Source organism: Vanellus vanellus (genome assembly GCF_965231255.1).
Source record: "Vanellus vanellus genome assembly, chromosome: Z".
In the NCBI taxonomy this organism is placed as follows: Eukaryota; Metazoa; Chordata; class Aves; order Charadriiformes; family Charadriidae; genus Vanellus; species Vanellus vanellus.
The window spans coordinates 8,082,468-8,099,309 of NC_138908.1; the positions used below are offsets into that span (position 1 = coordinate 8,082,468).

Genomic DNA, 16,842 nt, shown 5'->3' on the forward strand with positions numbered 1-16,842 from the left:
TTGTGTTCAGCAAAACAAGCCTCTGCCGGCAGTTCTTCTTCTACAACTTACCACACTATTTCCAAGCAACTGCTCCTGCATACACATGGAAGGAACATGGAGCAGTTCAGGACAAAAGGTTTTATTATACTGCCACATTAAAATGAGGGGACAATGTTCTGGGAAATGCCAGGGATTTGCAACACTACAGAGATGAAGATGAAGAACTGCCCATCATGAAGATGAAGATGTGCAAGTCATCATTGACTGGGTGGAGAGATCTGAAGAAGTGAAGCATATGACCTTCTCCAGGTCTATCACCAGAAGACATTGCAAAGTGAGAACCTGTTGAGTAGCGTCTAGGACACTGTTTGCTCTTAGGGTTTCCATCCCGAACTGACTTGTAACTGAAGCAGGAGCCAGGACTGACAGCATGCGGTAGAGATGGTTACCATCCACATAATTAAAATGACGATCAGGTACAGATTAATTAGATTAGTCTCAAAATTAGAAGTTATATAATAACTGCTACTATTCACTAGATAAGCTTAAGTGGATTTATATACATGACTTTTTCATTAAAATTGTAGAAAATAGCCACTATTTTTTCATCTATTCACCTATACATATCAGATGATTACATAAGTGTAAAGTTATACTTAGATAGGCACCAGCAAATCTATTCAAATCTAATGTGACAGCTCCCTCCCAGTCAGTGTAGCAAAAGCTAAAAAAACGCACCATTCAGAGTGCTGGATTGTCTCATTCCTGATACTAAGAAAATTATGTCATATTATTAACCTAAAGAAAAGTTAGTGAATATTGATAGTGAAAGCAAAAGAAATCTCAGTAGTTCTTAGTCACTGAATAGATCTATTCATTAACCAAAAGGTGAAAACATACAAGAAAAAAGGTTCTCAAGAACGTGCAAATTGCACAGAAGAGTGGTATTAATTTCAGGATATTACAAAACTCAAGAGAAAATAGAAAAAAAAAAGTCAGCTTCAAACAAGTAGGATCAGTAAGCATTGTTATTTCTGGTTTCCTAACTTTGATAGAAAAGGTCTAAACAAAACACTAAAAAAAAAAAAAACATAAAAACTTATTGCCACAGCTGTATTAATACAGAAGCAGAAACATGCAAAAACAAGTCCTTGGCTAACATTGATTTTGCTCCTCCTAACATTCAAAGCCACATGGACTTTGGGACAGAAACTGCAAAGGGGAGATAACCAGCCTATGATCTGATGAGCCACTACAGAAGCTATCTAAGCAGGCATTAGTGAACTTTGATGGTACCATCAGTGTTTCCTGCACTTTTCACAGTTCAAACTCCTTCTAATACATCAGCTTTACTGCTGTTCCTTGCTTCCTCCTCTCTCTTTCTGCCCACCTAATCCTCTCCTAATATAACTCCAAACAAAACCCTGAGCCACCATGACAACTGCAACTATTCCATATGCGTAGCCTACTTGTTTACGATTATTTCAAAGCGGCCAGTATACAACCTTATCTGGTTCTGCATGTTCATGTCACCACTTACAGCTAACCCATGGGTCTGCTGCTGCAAAAGGTAACCCAAATCCTCCAATCCTGTCTACTTTTGCAACAGGTGACGTGGGTGCTGGTCAGTCTAGCAGGAACTCCAAGCTATCTGGCCTACTGCAAAAAACAGGAGACAGACAGAACCTTGCTGGGCCATGCATCACCTGCTCTGCCTGTCCATTGGTAAGTGTGAAACTGGACCTGCACTAAGTGACTATGCAAAGTACGCAATATGAAATTTTGTCATTGTTTAACTCTGGTAGGCAGCTAAAAGAAAGGTTGCTGACCCACAGACTAGATTTAGGAGCCAAGGCTTCAGGTCAGGTGTTGATCTGCAAGGAGCAAGGGTTTCATCACACCTCTAAGGCATGTCTCAGAGACCATCCTACCAAACTGCTTCCAGTTAACCTTTTAGCATTGCTGCATCTGCTCTATTATTCCCCATACACTTTTCCTAGCTATTTTAGAGGTAGGATCAGTTTTTAGCACTGATTATACAGTCTCTAGCATAATTCCTGTCCATGACTTGGACTCTGAGGCACTCTCAGCCATATAGGCTATGAATCTAGGTGGGTTGTAAGACTAATAAAATAGCCAGATCTGAACAGATGAAATTTCATCTAGCTTGGTATCCAGAAGCAAATGCTTGCAGAATGAATCTTCAGAACGTGCAATTTTGAAGTGGTCTTTCCTATAGCGTGCTGTCCTTGGCATTGAGTAGTCTAGGGGGTTAACTACACACATTACACTTAAATCTGTGGGAAAACAGACTGATTCCTTCTAAGTTCATCTTCACTGTGGTTCCAGGAGAGGAGAGAGGTGAAGGGTCCCATGTAGCAGGATGCCAACCTTTGCAATGTTTTAAGTAGGATTCTGGATGGAACTGCCCACATCCAGACCTCATGGTGAAATAACATGAAACACTCCATGGTGAATATCAGTTTCTCTCCTGAAGGAAGCAATCTTTCTACATTAGAAATATCAGCAGTATTTCTAATCATTAATCATCTTAGTGGGCAGCTGCTTCAGTAAGAGCTACTTTCAAGTAATGTTTTTTCCCCAGTATCTGTTGAAATAAATATATACTGCTTCCACAAATAGTTTCTTCACATAATGGTGATGCAGAACTTTTACCACAGGCTGTCAAACACAATGTTAATCTGCCAGCATTGCTAGTTTCAGTGAATTACTTCTTTCAATATAATTTAATCACTCCGTTCATGTACTTGTCTTCAGATTATGTTATGCAAAATCCAGTTTCACCTTCAGATGTTTTTCTTATGTGCACTATAATCAAAACTAATAGTTTTATAGCTTTCGCTGTCACCTAAGATTAAAATAAAGCTGCTCAATAGACATAAATCTCAACACCTGCAGACAAAACCAGATAAAATTATGACAATACTTTGTACATAGATAGCTCTTCTTATGTGAAAGCCTAAAGCACTTTTCAGTGGCAGACATCATTATCTATCCCATTCATAAAGGAAAAAAACACGGGCAATCAAAGCCTGCAGGTAGGATGTGTCAGTGTTTCCACCTTTGGAATTGCTGCACCCAGGACCAGACCCAAAGATCTCATCATATGTCAGTGTGAGACACAGAACACCCCCCTTCCTCAACAGCTACTAAGAACTCCCTATAGCAAAATCCTGTACTGTTTTTCTTGTTTTACTGAACAAACCTGACTCTAACAGCAATTTACATTATTTCCTCTTTAAAAACCACCTCACCCAAGAGGAACGTTTGTATTATGTTCAATTCTCTACTGTAATGTTAAAGAAATTAAATGATGCTTATTTGCTATTTCACTTAAGATTTCAAAAACTGTTGGTCTAGTTACAGTAACTGTATTCCCTGCATTTTGCTTTTCTGCATTAATACAGCAGCACGTGATTCCTGACCACAGTAATTAATTTGTCAAAAGTTTTGGTGATACACCTGGTTTTCGTATAGGTCTGCCTATACAGAAAAAAAATCATTCACAAGATTTAGTGGTAAGTCGTTTGAAGTTATGGAGAGTGACTTCAACAAGTGTCTGGTATCTTTCTTAGCAAAAAATTCATTTCAGAAAAAAAATAGTTATGTGTCAGTTTCACTGAAATACTCTGGAATCACAGACTGAAGCTGCACCTAACATAGGAAAAAACTCCAGCTTTTGAGGAGGACAAAGTAAAGCCCACAGAGTCCCAAGGAGGTGAAAGAGGAATATTCACTGTTCACAAGACAGATGAAAAATAATCAAAAAAAAGGTGTCAAATGTAGTTCTCTGTCTTGTGGGGTTTTTTTCCTTTCTTCTTAAAAATACACGCATGAGTTGTAGGCCAGTTTCATGATTCAGCCTGGCTCAAATCCTGAAGCTTAGGCTTGACAAACATCAGTGTTACTTTCTGACCTGGATAAAGAATAAATACACACTCCAAGCTTGTGGCAGAGCAGTTTTCATCCACAGATTAAAACTGAAAAATCCTCTCCCAATATATGCAGCACAAAAAAGCTAATAATAAAAAGTTTTCCTTGAAATACCTAAAAAAATTTGGATGAGTCTTTAAAGATACCCATCTTTATTAGTCATACATTCTCAAGCAAGTAATTGGGTTTCACAGATTTTCACAGAAATGTGTCAGAGAGCAACTAGCCTAATATTGATAAGAAATCTAAACTGCCAATGATTCTGCTGTCCTTTTCATTTCTTTAATTATGATATCAGGTTGCCATACACTAGCCAGCTGAAGAATGGCAGAGCTGGAAAGAGGCATAAAAATGATGAACTCCCACTCACTGCATACAGAACAGCATATTTGACCAATAATACAGTTCATAGGTTTGGGTTTTTTTAGTAACTATCAAAAGTGCACATTCAGATTTATAATGGAGCAGGTCATATGAGCAGTCTGAGGCCTGGAAGTAGGAGCTATCAAGTCTAGCCATGATCTTTGGGCATATATAATCATTCACTGTGTTTGAGTTTGTTTCACAAAGGTTTATAAACGCACACAGTATTAGAAGAAGCGACTATTAAAAAGCAGACAAAATCAAGTGACCAATGCATTTCAGGCTTTTAATTTCACTTTCACTGGTCCTTAGGACATATGAAATAATTTTGTTCTAAGAAATGTGCCACTGAAAATCCCTGTTGTAACCACCCACGTCAGAAATAATTCCAAGTATGTATTTGATTCTTCTGCCTAAGCCTCTGCCACAAATACAATCTAACTATCAAATCAAGTCAAGGGATTATAGTCTTAGTAAGGTAAATCCCATGGCTTCACATGCACTGGCTGATGTACAATAGTGTAACACAGACAGAGCTATAGTGACTGTGTTTAATTTCTGCAAAATATTTAAGCGAAAGGTTGGTAAACTATTTTTAAATGACTTTTGCTTTAGAAAGGCTTTTTCTAATCAGAGAAATCTACAGAACACAACATTGAGATAAAGCAGTTTTGTCATGATTATGCTGTAAACTTGAACTAAATCCAGAAGTCTAAAAATATACCAGTCCAGCGAAATAATTTTAGTTTAATGGATGGAGGGGGAAAAGCAACTGTCTGAAGAATATGCTCAAGATCAAGATACTCTTCTAACTCCTAATAATAGCATTCAGGTTGATCTGAGATTTATAACAATCTATGAGATTATATGGTTAAAACACAAGTACCACAAAGAATGAAAATATTCCTTTAAATCCAAAGAACTGTTCAAATTTGAAAATTTATCCTTTAAAAATAATAAAAAACAGGGTTACTGCTATAGGTGTAACTGGCACACACTCTTGGGATTTCTGTTTTTTTAATGGAGATGTTCTCTCAGGCTACTGTATCAGAGTCTCACACTTGGAAGAAAATCTTTAAAAATTGCTGAACACTGAAAACATACTTACAAGTTACACAACTTGTTATTAAAAATCCATAACTCATCTTAGAAGTAAACACCAAAGAGTCTGCTTTTTTTTTACTAAAATTCATCAGCAATACAAGATTGCATTTTTGGTTTTGGCATATTGTGACAAATACATGGATTCAGAGAAAATAGCATTGTTCATTTCTCTGCTGAAGAAAGAAAAACCCAACATGTGCATGCATCAGCATTTATGTATGTTGTAACAACACAGGGTATGAGTATCTGGAGCTTTAGACTACTGCACTTTGTAGGATGCATTTTCCACAACTGTAAGTAGCAGTGACTCCACGACCACTGGACAACACCCTATTCTTTTCCTCTTTCAGCTACAGCAGAGAGAGCCAAGAAGGAGTTAATGCCATTAACAAAACCCAATGCTAAATTTTGGTGTACCTGCATACATCTTCAAAATCATATTTGTTTGCACACAAGAAGTGTATGTGCGTGCATGCATGTGTAAACTCCTAGTCCAATTTCTTGTGGTCTTAGACAAAACCATCCAAATCTTGTGCCTTTATCTATAGATACATCTCTAGAAAATAATAGATCCTCAATTTCAAAGGCTGTTGTTGCCAATTGTGTTTACAGATTGCAGAATATCATGACAAATGTACAATGTGACAGCAGAACTTTTTCCTATGACTTATATGTATAAAAGAACCATAGGGAACAATTGTCAAACAAGAAAAGCCTTTTTGAACAGCCTCCTTACCAATTATATTTGTGACTGTTTTAGTACATCTTAAACACTTTTTCTTTTACTGCAGTAATGTTTGAATTACCTTCCCTGAATAATGACAAGAATGGCAACGCTGCAGTTGATATTTCTTTGAATTTGTACGTCAGCCAAGTGCGTTTGCCTGTGTTCCTGCTATGTCTCCTAATCTTCAGGGAACATATAAGTGATTTTTACTTGCTGATGTATTTCTGCATTTCAAGTGATCTCTGGCTCTTGATTGCTTTAATTACACATTGTCTATACTCTCAACCTGCTTTATCAGCAATATGAAGAGTACTGCAGATCTTTTTTGCATAATGTTCACAGTCTTTTCAAGAGCTATTCAAAGTAAGCTTTCAGACCTTTAAAATGCTCAGTGTGCCATGCCACAAAGGAAAGGTTAAAATAAAGTCTATAACAATGTACAGCTGGAAACAGAAAACTGCAAAAAATGCTTTTGGAATTTTTTCCTTTAGTTGGTCGAGGCTTTTTACATAAGCTAAAGGAAGTAGTTTGCAAAATTACTCGGATTTTTTTCATGACAATAGGAATAAAGGTTAAATAGAAAGGAGGCGATAATTGCAAAGAGCCAAATGTATCATTTTTCAGACCATCTGTGAACAGATAGTTGACTGTCATGAAAAACAAAAATTGGCAGGATGCATACCAGTCAACAAAAAATCTCTGAACAAAACGTCCATCTCGTAAGCAGCTTCCAGACCATTTACGATTGGGCCACAAATCAAGAGTAGCATAAACAAATATTAATTATACAAGCAACACAGGCTCAAGGGAAAAAAATGAAAGAAAAAAAAAACACAAAAAATTTCTCCCAAAGTTTTTCTCCCCATGCTACGCACACCACTAGGTGCACCAAATGCGAGGAAGATAAAAGAGAATCTAAACAAACCTGCCCTCATTACGAACCCAGACCTTTTTTTTGGTCAAGCTCCCTACTTGCAACAACAACATACAACCTACTAGGGCTGGTTTCTTGCGTGCAGCGGTCAGAGCTTCATTCCAGCTTCTCTCCTCCTCAGCTCAGGAGAGCAGAGGGAAATACCACCTAAAAGCTTCTCACAGAAGCTCAGCTAAACCACGGGAAAATACATATTCAACACATCCCATCCAATCCATCGCTGTAGGATCGTGGTGACCCATTCTGGGGGGGGAGGGAGGAGGGGGGAAGAGGAACAGAGATTGTACCAGTCTCCCTTCTAGGAGGAAGAAATAATTTTTTTCTCAGTGCCACTTTGCGTGCACATGTCTATGAAACACAGAGTTTTCCCTGAAGCTGCTCAGGTCTCAGTGCTATAGGTCAGGAAACACATGGTTCACAATGTCATAACTCAGGAAATGCCCACTGCAAATACTTTCTTCCTGAGTAGTCAGCTTCTCTGATAAACTAGAATAAGAAATTAATTTAAGAGAGAGGAACACATTAAAAAAGGGGATCCTGAATTTCTGCTAAAGTGAAAAAAAGGTCATAATTTTCCTCTGGTTCTACTTCCCAAGAGCAGGAATCACGTGAGACAAAACTAACCCTCATCTTTAAGCCATTGTTTTAATTCAGAGTTATTGCTCTAAAAAACTGCAAGTGGAGATTCAACTCAACTTGAACGTGAACATTTAGCCAGTTATCTAAAATTGCTAAGCAACAATTTTGTTAAATTCAAAGGGCTCCTAATTCAGGAACAAAAATAGAAGTCTATTCAAATGTGCTACAGAGTAGGTGAATATTCAGAGGAAAGAAATAACATTCAGGGTTATTGAATTAGAAGGCAGATTCCAAACAAATTAGTTTTAATCTCTATTTTCATTTTGCTACTGATTTCCCAGTAAAATATCCTCTGGCAGGAGAAAACATACACAAATGTCTCGTAAAAGCAGCCTGGTGAATGAGCGTTAAAAACGCAGCCTGGAACAGAAAGCAAGTTTGCCGTTCTGTTGGAGCATAGTCAACAGCCCCCGCGGACCCCACACATCACACACCCTGAGCCCCCACATCAGCCCGGTGGGCTGGTCGCTGGCCACCTCTACTTTGGTAATGACATCTGGGCAACTCCCGACAACCCTCCAGCCACCAGGAGTAGGAAAGCTGTTTGGTCTGCCCCAGCAGTTATTCGTCACAAAAATTTTTGATGGAGAACAGTGCCAGCTGCAGTGTAAGTCAATGAGTACTTCCCACCTGGAGGTTTTTTTTAATTGAAATGGGGAACTCCAGGAAAGTTCAGCGTTCAAGTCTTAGTGCTTCTCAAATCTCCCTGAATCTGCACAAATTGGTCTGGAAATCTCATCATTAAAATATGTTCCCAAGGGGGAACTAGTACTCATTTTCCCAGTTCCTGGCTGGAGCCATTAGGCAAACAAAAAGGACGAGTAAAAAAAACTTGGTTGTCCTGCACAAAGGATCAGGGGAGGATAACAAATCCTGCACCAACTCTTTTCTTTCTTGGAACGAAGCACCTTAGATCCCTGGTAGGAAGGGGAGACTGGGGAGGGCCACACCCAAGCAGGATTGATAAGCATCCTTGAATGATTTCACCGATTTGATGATATCCCGTATCTCTGAAAAGACGCTAGATGCCTGCAAATTCCGTCTTGAAGTTCCTTCTGGGAACCTGTGACCTGAAGCACAGTTAAAATCAAGGTCTGCTTCCAACTGCTTAGAAACAATCTCCATGAGAATTGCAATCCAGTTGTGCCAATTTACTCCTCTGAAGAGCAGTCCCGCTGGGATAAGCTGCAGATGCAAAAGGATGAAAACTTTGCATCTTGATTATTGATTGGGATTGATCACCATCACAATTTTTTTCTTTCAGGTCTGGATTCATAAGGAAAGAGTTTCACAGAGCTTTTCCAGTACTGGGAATGAGATGTTTTAACCCAGAAAATTACTGAATTGAAAAATTACTGTAATTATTACTAATAGCAATGTTTATGGCACCATACTGAATATCAACTAGAAAGAGACACACATTTTCTGCTTTTGCTTTAGACATGGACACTTATGTACAAAGCCAGAAAGAAATATATACCTTTCCAAAGGTTAGCTTGTAATTTGAAGCATTTAGTACAGCACAACATTACCCGGCTATCCACATAATGTAGAATCTGTCTTGACATCACCATCAGATACCGCTCGCCTTTCACATAACATTCATCATAGCAAGGAAAGCCTGCACTCTCACAACAGAAAAAAGAAAGTAATAATTTCCTTCACTAACCTCACTTAATTCTAATCTTTAGCAAATTTCATACTAAGCTGCCTACTCCAGAATTTCTGTCTCAGGAAACATAATGGTGTAATGCCATGTTATTATTCCTCGGTTCAGAATTAGGGAAATACTCCCTGAGCAGCACAGCGGATATCCTTGAATGGGGAACTGTATACTCACATCAAGCTGTCTGCAATATGGTGAGAAAATACCGTATCTGATTAAAGCATGGTGTGTTTCTACATGCTTTTCCATTTCAGGGATCAATGGGATCCCACTGGGAGTCTATGCCTTCGTTATTTTCTGTGGTACATCTCCATGTCGCAACCTAAAATAAGCTAAGCAGGTCTCGCTAAAAACTTTTGTTAAACTTTCCCATGCTAATTTTGGCCTTTTAAAATAAGTAGACAGTCTTAATCAATCTGTGCTTCATTTATCAGAATGGAAAGGCCTACACATGACCCACTGTGTAATCTTGTCCCCTATGAAACATGAATTATTACTTTTAGCTAATTCTTATCTATCTAATATAGTGACAGTAATCAAGCCGGGATAAACTGTGTCAGGCTGAGAGCTCACAGGACTGGTCTGGCTCTACTTCAGCGCTTATGCAGCTGTCAAGAGATGTGTCATTCTGGAAACCACAGCCGTAATTTACAAAAGTCGATTTATATTTATTACTGCTGTTACAGTTAGGGTATGCTACAGCAGACAAAGTCCTACAGCACTTCTGATGAGATAAGGACTTTCCATATTAATTCAACTGACTTCTGAAGTTCACATTTTCACATCAACCACTGGCTTTTAAAGTCGACTCTTTCACTTCAGTATTTCCACACTGCTTATCCTCAACTGCATTCCAGAGGTTTGGCAGCTTTAGATCAGAAGTGGTCAAACAAAGTACAGAAAGGGCCTACGATGTTTTATCCCAGGCAGTGACCACAAATACAAAAATAGCCAAGTCAAAATAAATCAGACATTGATACTGTAAAAAGATTACACACTTCTCTGTATATCTTTTCCATCACTAATGTTTTAACTCATGCATGTAATTAATGCACTACTGGATAACTGATTATTAGTGGAAAGTAGCATATAACTAAGTTTTTACACAACGTACAAGATTAGGAAAGGAACTTGAGCCCTCAGTAGACAGTGACGTGACTGCAGGACCACCGATCCAGAACTCACAGACGGTATGAGATCCATTGCCAACAGTGGAAACTACTCAGTGGCAGTGCGTGGAAGTGGCACCAGGAGGAACTTTTCAACAACCAGGCGTATTGAATTGCTTTGAAGGAAGATACGACTTCCATTTAGCAGCCGCTGCCAGCAGATTAACGGAGCAGCTTTTGTGCTTGCTTTGATGAGGATCTGCTGCAGCTGCGAAGGACTGTCTGAACGTTTCTGCAGACAGATTGTAAGAGCTATGGAAAAGCAGATGATACCAGAAAATGGTCTGTAAACAGGCTGATCAGTTTTACTAGACTAAAACCAAGGGCAATTTAGATTAAGATTGCTTCTCCGAACCACCGGAGTGGATTTTCTGAAAAGAGAAGGAGCCAGTTGTACTTTCTACGCATAGGTAAGTATTTGCAGGCTGACAGCTGCAAAATGCAGAAGCTTTAGAAAAAATTCTCTCTCCTGAACAACACTCAGGTAAATAATTCACGTCAAAGGTAATTTAACACTAGAGATATGTGCAGGCAATTAATTGAAAGGGATAGTATGTAAGTGATTCATTTTTGTGTAGATGCTTCAAAGCTTCAAGCTGTTACTTTAATTGCTCCTCTAAATCACTAAAATCAGAGAGAATAAAACCATCTTTCCTCTTTGCTATCATGGGGCAGATTTTCCTACGTGCAAATCATATATGTCAGAGATACTCCCCCAAAGACTCTTTTTTCCCTACTTCTTTCTCACTCTCTCCTCTCCCTTTCACATGTGTTTTAAAAAACAAATGCTTATACTAAAGAAGCCAGGCCCTCCTGCCAACCACAAGCTTCCATCCCACTCCCGTCCTCTCCCATAATATGTCACCTTGTTCTTGTGAAAAATGGTACATTCTCCACAGCGCGGATCGGCATGCTGTAGGAGGAGGAAGGCAGCTTTGAAGCATGCGGCACGCTGGAAATACTGATGTACCCCGCTCAAAATCGGATGACAGAGCTGCTGAAATAAAGCTGCTATGTTCACGAGGGAACAACTCGTTTGTTTGGGTTTAAGTATTTGCTTCTTGTCTAACATTCATTTTCCATGTTGGGAGATTTTTGGTCTCTAGTTTGAGTTGAGGAAGAAATAAGCTTCTCAAAGCTCTTTCAGTACATCTGCTAAGAATATAAAAAATATAAACAGTATACAAGATCAGTTTAGATCCTGAATTTAAGCTTTTGTCAAAACAACGTCCTTGAATCCCATGTTCAGTAGAAATGTTTCAAAATAAAATGATCAATTTAACGTTAATTTTCTTCAAGTTGTGCTAGACATTCTTAGCAGAGAAGAAATTTGTACGTTTGCTAAGCTTATGTAAGTACTTTTTACTTTATTATTTACAAAAATAACACAGCATTATTTTGCTAATTTGCCTTCATCCATACAACTATTCAGAGATTTTAAGTAAAGCTTGAATCTCTTCTAGTCACACAGAGCACTGTCACAGTCTATGAGTACTAGCAAGTATAAGGACCTTATACTTGCACACAGAGCAAGCAGTTTCAGTAAACGAACACCAAAAGATGTTTCTTCTGTAAAAATCAGTGCAAGACATCTTACTGATCCTCAGACAGCACTCCAATTTTGTGCACAACCAACATAAATAAAAAGTTAAAGAGAAATAAAAGTAATAATATGTTTTAAAGAATTGTACAAAGATAAACTGGGAAAATTTGCAAGTTCTACAGGCCGCAGATGGAAGAAATACCTTTCCATATAAATTTTTTTTATCTAGTGCTAGGATTTGTGTGGGTGCTGTATAGCTTGTGCTGCTGTTACTTAATTCCTGTAACACCTGTAGGGTTTTTGCAGCAAAACTACAAATGACTGGTGAGTATTGTGGCAGGAGGTCACGCTCCCATGTTACCAGTCTCACTCCTCTTTTTGACACTGGCTGTGTGACAGATTCTCAGAGAAGAGAAGGAAATCACTCCTGAGGAGACATGGGGCTCACTGCAGCTCCTTGGAGTTCCACTTAAGGACTACCTAACTCTCATTGCAAAGCTAAAAGAAGAGATTAGCAGGATATTCGTTGGGATGAAGCCGTTAACATTAAAATTTTTGTAGGAACTTTTCTATATTGTAAGGCAGACATCGGAGCAGAGCTGCTAGATGACCTCTGTACTGCTTTTGGAAGCTCTCACCGATTCAAGCATAAATCAAGAAACAATTCTCTAGAGGTATATGAACAGGGGGGAAAGAAACAGATCAATTAAGTGATGCCTCTGAGCAGGCATATGCTTGTGATTGCTCAGAGCTTATCTATGAATCTGAGAAGCACGTAGGTGACCAGAAGTGCTAGGACCAATGACAAAGAATCATGAGAAAGGAGACGGTAATTCAAAATAAGTAAAGAATACATGTCCCGGCATCAACAACTTGAGTTTATGCTAGTTTACATCCAGTCATGAGAACTGGGTATATCTTTCACTGTTCTGGAGAAGGATGCTTGCATAACTTAGTTCTCTTCCCTTGGTGAAGAATGAGCTTTATTGCCATATAAGAAAGCTGTAGAAGACTGGACAATAAAGATGATTTTACCTGTCCATTTCTATGACAGAATGTGTTAGTACTGTTCTCCTACTTTTATAAACTGGGGAAAGAATGAAGGTGTGCAGCAAGCTATGGTGGCAGAGCACTACAACTGCAGCAAGCCATAAGCCATCCAGCCATCCCTCACATCCCTCAAAAGAGAAAGGACGTGTGAAAAAAACAACATGCTCTTATTTATCCCTGCTGTGCATATTATCATTCATGCAGGCACCAAGCTGTGCACCTGGGACGCCTTATTTAACTTTCTGTACTTTCACTTCACATTTCTGTTTATCTTTATCATGCTGTTAAAATAAACAAGTAATATGCAAATTTTCTGAAAGAGATAAAAACATGTTTAAGATATGTAGAGATTAATATTTAACTAGACAGATGGACTAAACAATAGGACAGGTAGTACGGTTTGGCATCATAAAAGCAGTAAAATAAGTGAAATTAATGGCAATAAAATCGGTAAGTTAAAAAACAACTGCTGAAGGGCACAAGAACCTGAACCATCCTGGTTCAGAGAAAGGTTCCACATACCACCGGAAGCTCTGCGTGCTGTAGAGCAACACCGTGGTGCCCAGCACCTCCTTTTCAGCAACTCGTAAACTAGTGCATCATATGGTGTGGTGGGGCAACCCAAGCATGAGATGTAATTAGCGCCCTGCTAGCCCCACATGTGCATGTCATATGCACCCAGACAACAAATGAACCCAACAGACGAGGGTGCCCCGAAAACACTATCAAGGTCCCTGAAGCACAGCATCGATCCCCACACGGTGGGGAAGAAGCAGACTGAAAACACTGCCAACATGCACTGCACTCAGGCTGCATCCGAAGGGGAAATTGCACCAATCTCTAAAGCAGACCAAAGTTCTGAGAAGTCTTTCAACTTTGGTTCCCCATCAAGCCACTGTAGTCATGAAGGCTGCAGACAAGACCAACATAGGCAGTGTTCCCTCAGTTGCTTATCATAAGATGATAAGCAAAGCCATCATACTGCTGGGAAGGCTGTTCAGAGCTTTGCATACATTTAGTATATAATTTTATCATTGCACGGTGACAGCAATTATAAAATGTTATGGTCAGCACTCTCCACAGGAGATGATTAAATATTCTTCAGGTCTGGTTCTGATACAGTGCATGACTATAAACCTTTCTTATGAGACAGAGAATATTCATAATTTCAAAAAACTGTACTAAATACATGTTTGTGACATTCATAAAGTTCCTAAAACTGAACATTATTCTCTTGTGATCATCTAAAGATCACAGGAAGTACACAAGAGTAATCGGAGCACTGATCCATGTTTATCCAGAAATCTTTTTCTCATTATGTCTACTCAGTCATCAAAGGAATGACCACAACTTTAGACACAGTGGATACAAAATCCACTGAAATCAATGGTGATGATTTACTGACTTGCACAGAAATTCATGAGTGATTTTGAGACTTGGGTCTTCAAAGCTTCAAAGCAGTTTCTTGAAATTCCTACACTTACAATGGAAAAGAGGCAGATATTAATTTACAGTTGGACTAAGTTTTGCCATACGTAATCAAAATGAACTGTGGGTTTGAGTTTGTCAACGCAAAGTGAAAGTGATTTTGCAGACTTTAAAAAAGTTGCTTTTTATTTGTAACATGACCTAGGACAGGACTCAGTTAGTGGGAGATATTAACATGTCATGGGTACAGAGCAAGCCAGCAAGTGAATTCAAAACTTAAACCAAGTGCTTTAAGCTGCACTAAATACCTCTGGTCAGTAGACAACATAGCTTCCTTCCAAGGAATACACAGTACACGCTTGAAATAATTCAGTTAAGTACAACTGCTCTTATGTATACCAACCTTGGATATAAAAAGGCTCGTGTTCAAAATAAAATCTTAGGATTAAGTGAATACAACACAATAAAACCAAGAAAGATATGATCTAGATGTTAAGTACACTACATATATGTAAAATATTAATCTTTCAGTAATAGGCTGGACTAGAAGTATTAGGACAGAATACAAGAATTCAATGAATAGGTGATGAACTGAAAATGTGGAGTGACAAATATAATTCTGTCTTAAGTCAGCAAGAAAAGCTATCGTTGCTTTATACTATGATAGTTCAAAATCTCACTGAATAGTTTGGCAATCTCTTTAGAGCCCACAGAACAGAGGCATAAAGCTCACACGAGTTTCTTGAAGGTATGTGGCAGAGTATGCAGTCCTCATTTGTTAGATTTCATGTTTTGTTCTAAAAGATATTTCTTAGTACGTTCTCATCCTTTCCTTCTTTCAAGTAGACATGATGATGGTTGCTGGCAACTCCCCAGGACAGTGTGGTATATAAACAGCCCAAAAGATGATTTTACTCTTTGGTGACATAAATTGCTGCATCAGCCAAAATTTCCAGTCTGCCACAGCAGGAAATGCAACAAGGTGGATGTACCTGAACAGTCTGTCTTATGCTGTTTTAGTCTTTCTCATGGGTCACTTTCACTTTCAATTAAATGAGTTACATTACAAATATTTTCATATTGGCCACAAAAGTGGAAGCCAAGGCTCCAATTAACTGTGGGTGCTGTACTGTAATGTCCACACAAAGGGCAGGATTGCAGACTCAAAGCACCAGCAGATTAAAGGAAAAAATCAGTGGCTATTTAGGATTCAGGTAAGTATGTTCTTAAGAAATAATTACCTCTTGATAAGGTACCTAAGCATCTTATTGTTATGCCTCTTTTGCACAGCACATTTCTCTCACCTGGTGGACTCCCGTGCCCAGCTGCAGCTGTAGCAATAGCAAAAGCAGAAGCAGGAGAAACCGAGCAGTGGCTGTTGTCAGCAGTTTGTACTGTAAAAGAAACAGAGGAAAGTTAACAACTTCTACATTCTTTTCATATTTTTCAAGTTAAGCAACTTAAAATCTTCACCAATGTTTATACTTTGTGAACATATAATATTTTCATTGCCAGAGGTCTTTATATTAAGGGAAATAAAAATATCATAATCATCATCGTGATTTAAGTTTTATTTCCAGGTCAGTATAACTAATGTTGCTATGGAAAAAAATGTCTAAAACACTGCCAAGGTGAGGCACAAGCCGTAACCAACCAGAACAAGAAAAAAATATTACAGAACCAATGGTGTAGAAAATCAACCTAAACAAAAAATTATGTCAAAGAACTAAGCATATAAAGCAACTTCTCATAACCAGGTTCACAAATTTTCCCAGGTGACTGCTTAGGATGACGAAAGTTTTTCACAATTTATCAAACTTTCTTTATAGGTAGTGCCATGAACATTGCTTCTGACTACAACTCAGATAATATGGCACTGTTGCCCATAACTCCCAAATCTTGCCGTCTCACCATAAACGTGCCCAATAACAAAAGATTACTATTGGTTTAAAATTAAAGTGTCTCAGCAACTCATTAACAGTTGAGAAGACTCTGCTCTGTTTTTGTTGGTTTGATACCATACATGAAATAACTGCCTAGAAATCTGGCTTGCACAAGACAGCAGTATTTTATGCGTTCATGGATGTAGCTCGCAGCTCTACTAACGATTTCAAAGTCACGTGAGAGATATTTGAGGAGCTCAAGCTCTCACTTTTCCTCCTCAATTGAGCAGTTTATTCAAATTTTGGAACGAATAATGTGACATCACGTGTAAATGTTCAGTGTTATACAAAGAAACAGACAGAGTCACTTCCCGTTGACAATAATGGGTGTTGTATATTT

General features: G+C 38.5%; 1 protein-coding gene across 1 annotated transcript in view; it reads right to left on the reverse strand.

The window, feature by feature from the left end:
• Positions 1–16,842, reverse strand: part of RASGRF2 (Ras protein specific guanine nucleotide releasing factor 2) — a gene marked incomplete at both ends in the record, with an annotated part of 128,115 nt that overhangs the window by 29,340 nt on the left and 81,933 nt on the right. The window contains one exon of the mRNA XM_082497146.1: positions 15,864–15,953. Coding sequence (XP_082353272.1) covers positions 15,864–15,953 — 90 coding nt within the window. The remainder of the gene's footprint in view (positions 1–15,863; positions 15,954–16,842) is intronic.